Source organism: Myotis brandtii, unplaced genomic scaffold, assembly GCF_000412655.1.
Source record: "Myotis brandtii unplaced genomic scaffold, ASM41265v1 scaffold4, whole genome shotgun sequence".
Taxonomy (NCBI): Eukaryota; Metazoa; Chordata; class Mammalia; order Chiroptera; family Vespertilionidae; genus Myotis; species Myotis brandtii.
In genome coordinates this window covers 4,910,480-4,915,278 of record NW_005365371.1, presented here as the reverse complement: position 1 = coordinate 4,915,278, position 4,799 = coordinate 4,910,480, and the positions used below count along the sequence as shown (strand labels likewise).

Below are 4,799 nucleotides of genomic sequence, written 5' to 3'. Positions count from 1 at the left end.
CTGTGGGGGGGTGTCCTGGCTGAGTCATTGCAAGGTCCTCGGTAAGACCTGAGAGCCAGGCTTTAGCTTTCGGCGAGTGGGAGTGAGAACTTCATGAGGACTTCGTTAACCAGCAATTTCCTTTCCCTAATAAATGTCCTTAATTTCCCATAATTGAAGGAGAAGGCACCAGAGGTCAGTTGATGAAGTGTTAATTTGGGTAGCACGGAAGGGAGCAGCCAGAGACCAATTACTCTGTCATTTACACAAATTCCAAGATGAACTCAGAAAGCAGGTGGGGCCAGAGTTCCCACAGGCAGGGGGCCTGGACAGTGCTTCCCTGAGACTGAACTCTGAGGGTTTCCACAACAAAGAGGCAGGGCCTGAGATCATGTGGTATTTTTCCTTCATTTATGGATAATAAAGACCATTATAAACTTACAAACAAAAATAGATACAGAGGCAGAGCAGCCTCGAACAGACTGTCAAACTGCAGCGGGAAGGCCGGGGAGGGTTGGGGGGCAGGAGGGAGGGGTAAGAGATCAACCAAAGGACTTGTATGCATGCATATAAGCATAACCAATGGACATAAGACACTGGGGGGTAGGGGAGGCCAAGGGATTGTCAAGGGCGGGAAAAAAAGGGAGACATATGTAATACTCTTTGTAATACTTTAAGCAATAAAACAATTTAAAAAATAAATAAAAAATTAAAAAAAAAGAGGCAGGGCCTGTTCTGTCCTGAGGCTCTAGCGCATCCAGTCCTTGCACCCCAAAAAACAGAACTCAAAGAGGGTGTGCAAAACGCGACTGCCTCCTCACTGCCACCTCCCCAGTTAGGCTCTGCCTCTAACGTACTGGGCACTGCAGCCAGTCCTTTCCCCAGGGGTCCGTATCCCTGTTTCTGAAATAAGATATCAGACGACGTGACCTCCAAGGAGCCTTCTAGCACCAGCGTTCTGTGTCTAGAAAAGCCAGCTGCCCCGTTGCTGGTTTTACTGGAAATAGCCAGCGCAAGTATCCTGGGTGAGTGTCCATTTGCTCCGACCCTGTACCTGTGGGACCACACAAGGCTGAGGGGTGTCCTCTACCTGCACAGGCCAGGTGTACACACCTGGGGTATTGAGGAACAGGTTACCGGGTCACCGTGGCTTGCCACATGATAACCAGCACCAGTGCATGGTTCAGAGAAGGGAGGTCGGAGCATGGCGTCATTGCTAGCTGGGTCTCAGGGTGAAGCAGGATGGAGGCCCAACCCGAGATCAAGGCTTGACCGAGCCTCTTACTGGCTGTGTGACATTGGACGCTGGGTCCCCTCTCTGGTCTTCCAGAGAGGCTTGGCCTGGAAGACTCCTGAGGTTCCCTTGGCTTCTGGCAAGACGGGAAGTTCAGAGGCAGGGATGACTGCACAGTGCCCCGTGCAGAGTGTGGGGTGAGACTGGCTGGAAGAGAGTGGAAGTGTGTGAGGTGAGGTGGGACTCCAGGCTGGGGCACCGGCAGGGCTGGGCATGATGGGCCCAGAGACTCAGTTAAGGCAGAAGAAATATAAGGCTTGGTGGTAGATCTAAGGGAGGGTTACAGCCAGCACTGTCTCCTGTTTTCTTTGGTGACTCTGAGTCTAGAAGGTGTCCCGAGAGCCTTGGGCACAAAGCTGGCAAGTCATGGGGAAAAGGATGAAAGTGAGGAGGGGAGCGGGCTGCAGGCTGATGGGTGATCTAGCCCATGTGGTGACCTCCGTTCTGTTCCCTCCCAACCAGGTATGTGGGGCCTGGTCAACAACGCGGGCATCTCGACGTTCGGGGAGGTGGAGTTCACCAGCATGGAGACTTACAAGCAGGTGGCGGAAGTGAACCTCTGGGGCACAGTGCGGACGACAAAATCCTTTCTCCCCCTCATCCGAAGGGCCAAAGGTGAGCTGGAAAGGGACCTTCCTCATGACCCCTGGACCTGCCCCACCTTTTCATCTTTGCTCAGAATGGGAATAGGTCTCAGCAGATCCAACATCTCCCAGGGGCCCTGTGGGGGCCTGTGGGTGGTGTTGAGCGGAGGTGGTGTGGCCTGGCAGGCGGAAAGGGATGTGTGGTTTTTCAGAAAATAGAGCCTTCTCTGCAGCAAATCCCACTCTGGGAACCTAATCTGGAGGAACAGCCACCCTTGTGTACAGACCACATGCCCAAACCATGTTAGGAGCCAATGTAAGTAAACCACCTAGAAGCCACCGATTCACATGTCCTCCCTAGAAGAACAAACAATTATGGCAAAAAGGGGAAGATCCATGTGATCTATCCCGAGGGCCCAGCAACGACAGGATGAACCCAGAGAGCGCTGTGGGATTTTAGAAGAAGACCGCAACACTTCAGTGCCTTCCAGTTTAGAGGTTTATGAAGGGAGCCTCCCACAATGCCCAGGATGAGGCTGTGCCTTTTCCTGGGCGCACACCCAGGGTGAGTGGGTCCTGGGTCTGCCCGGGCTGTCTGTCTGGATGGGCTCTGCCTCTTCCATGCCCCCAGGGCTGGGAGAAGCTGTGGTCTGGCACACCTAGCTGGGGAGAGCCTTCTGAGGTCATCACTCTCTCCCAGTGCCCGAGACTCTGCCCACATGTCCCAGCCCTGAAGTCAGGTCCAGAACCCTGCCCCTGCCCCCGCCCCTGCCCCTCCCTGCTCGCCAACAGAGCACTGCCAGGTAATAGCATTTTGGGGGGAAATACAATGGGAGAATGTGGGAGGTGAGACACAGCTTAGTTGTGTTTTGTGCGTTTTACTGTGCCCTCCTGGTATGCAGCTCTGCTTCTCACTCATTTCTCCTCCTCTGTCCTGCCCAGCACGGCTGGCTGCTGGGAAAATGTCAGGGATGTTGATCCTGATGTGTGGGTGGGAGCTGGCCTTGACGATGAATGAGAAGGCCCTCAGACCTTGTGTGGTGCAGGCTGGACCCCAGCCTGGCAGGCAGCAAAATAAGTATGAGGGGCCAGGAGGCCAGGTTCTAGCCAGGTCTCTGGAAACATGCCAGGCCCCAGGCCCTCTGCCACCACCATCCCCTCACTCCCCAGGCAATGCCCCCTGAGCAGTGCTTGCTGTCTTCCTCTGTAGGCCGTGTGGTCAACATCAGCAGCATGCTGGGCCGCATGGCCAACCCGGCCCGCTCCCCGTACTGCATCACCAAGTTCGGGGTGGAGGCTTTCTCTGACTGCCTGCGCTACGAGATGCACCCTCTGGGTGTGAAGGTCTGTGTGGTGGAACCCGGCAACTTCATCGCTGCCACCAGCCTCTACAGCGCCGAGGGCATCCAGGCCATCGCCAATAAGATGTGGGATGAGCTGCCCGAGGTGGTGCGCAAGGACTACGGCAAGAAGTACTTTGATGAGAAGGTCGCCGCCATGGAGACCTACTGCAACAGTGGCTCCACCGACACGACCCCGGTCATCAACGCTATCACCCACGCCCTGACCGCCGCCAACCCCTACACCCGCTACCATCCCATGGACTACTACTGGTGGCTGCGAATGCAGATCATGACCCACTTGCCTGGAGCGATCTCCGACAGGATCTACATACACTGAAGAGTTTCTAGCTGGCCTCTGTCGGGAGCCCTGGTGGGTGGGAGGGAAAAGAAGGAGGGAGGGAGGGAGGGAGGGAGGGAGGAAGGAAGGAGCTTATGTAGTCACCTCTTCGTTACTCACTTGTGGATTGTCCACCATCCCAGGAGGACCCACTACCAGTTTTAGTATCAACCGAAGAAAAGAAGGAGGGAGGGAGGGAGGGAGGGAGGAAGGAAGGACCTTATGTAGTCACCTCTTCATTACTCACTTGTGGATTGTCCACCATCCCCGGAGGACCCACTACCAGTTTTAGTATCAACCGAAACGGGTAGCCCAGCCTGACTCGGGTGCACAGTGAGTGGCTTGGGCCTCTTCCATTGGGTGCGGAGTGGTGGGCAGGGCCCCTAAACTTCAGGGCAAACATGGTGCCTCTGTGTTTCTGGAGTTGATTTCATACAAAGATTTGGGGGAAGTATCTTTGTATTAAAAATAGATTTATTATAAAACAGAATCCTAGTATTTTACATTTTAAGCCGAAACCCCGTTCAAAAAATGTATCTCATTTGATCCTTAAGCCAGTCTCAGGAGTAAGGGGACAGATTCTTTTCTTTTGTACACACAGAATTTGCAGCCCAGAGAGGATACATGCATAATCCTTTTACTGCTTGTGGATGGTCCAGGCCACGTGTTCCTGTCACTGCTGTAGAACCGCTTCACATTCTGTGTTCCAGGGCGCTCTGGGTCCAGCTCTGTGACCTCGCCTGAGCCTCGTGTGCCCACGGTGCACCTTTCTGCATGTCCATGGTGCCGGTGTGTGTGGCCAGAGTTCAGAACTGACTGTGGAGGGAGTGGGATGTTGTGGAGATTTACATTTGAGATTTCTCCAACCTCTTTTAAGACTTAGGACAGACTAAGTGAGAGGTACTCTTTGGCTAAGAGAGCGTTTCTGGTTTGGGTCTGATTAGTTTTGCATGGAGTAGAACCCCTGAGGCATCCTTGGCAGGAGCTATGGTGCAAAGGCCAGGCACTGTGGCACCCTCTCCCCCAGGGTGGGGCAAGTCTCTGTCTATCTCATGTGGTGTTCACACTCACACATTCATGCACACACACACACACACACACACACACCTGTTCTGTAGGGCTCAGGGTGGCCTTAATTGATGGCTTTCCTTTCTACTGTGGCCTTATCTTTTTTAAAAAGAATGATTTATTGATTTTTAGAGAGAGAGGAAGGGAGAGGGGGAGAGAGAAACATAGATGTAAGAGCACAACATTGATTGGCT

At 53.6% G+C, this 4,799-nt stretch overlaps 1 protein-coding gene across 5 annotated transcripts in view; it reads left to right on the top strand.

Moving 5' to 3' along the window:
- BDH1 (3-hydroxybutyrate dehydrogenase, type 1) overlaps nucleotides 1-3,705 on the top strand; it is a 35,950-nt gene extending 32,245 nt beyond the window's left edge. For all 5 annotated transcript variants that reach the window (XM_005873185.2, XM_005873186.1, XM_005873189.2 and 2 more), the window contains exons 6-7: nucleotides 1,736-1,888; nucleotides 3,068-3,705. In XM_005873185.2, the coding sequence (XP_005873247.1) occupies nucleotides 1,736-1,888; nucleotides 3,068-3,537 (623 nt within the window). In that variant the 3' untranslated portion in view covers nucleotides 3,538-3,705. The remainder of the gene's footprint in view (nucleotides 1-1,735; nucleotides 1,889-3,067) is intronic.
- Nucleotides 3,706-4,799: the final 1,094 nt, after the last annotated feature.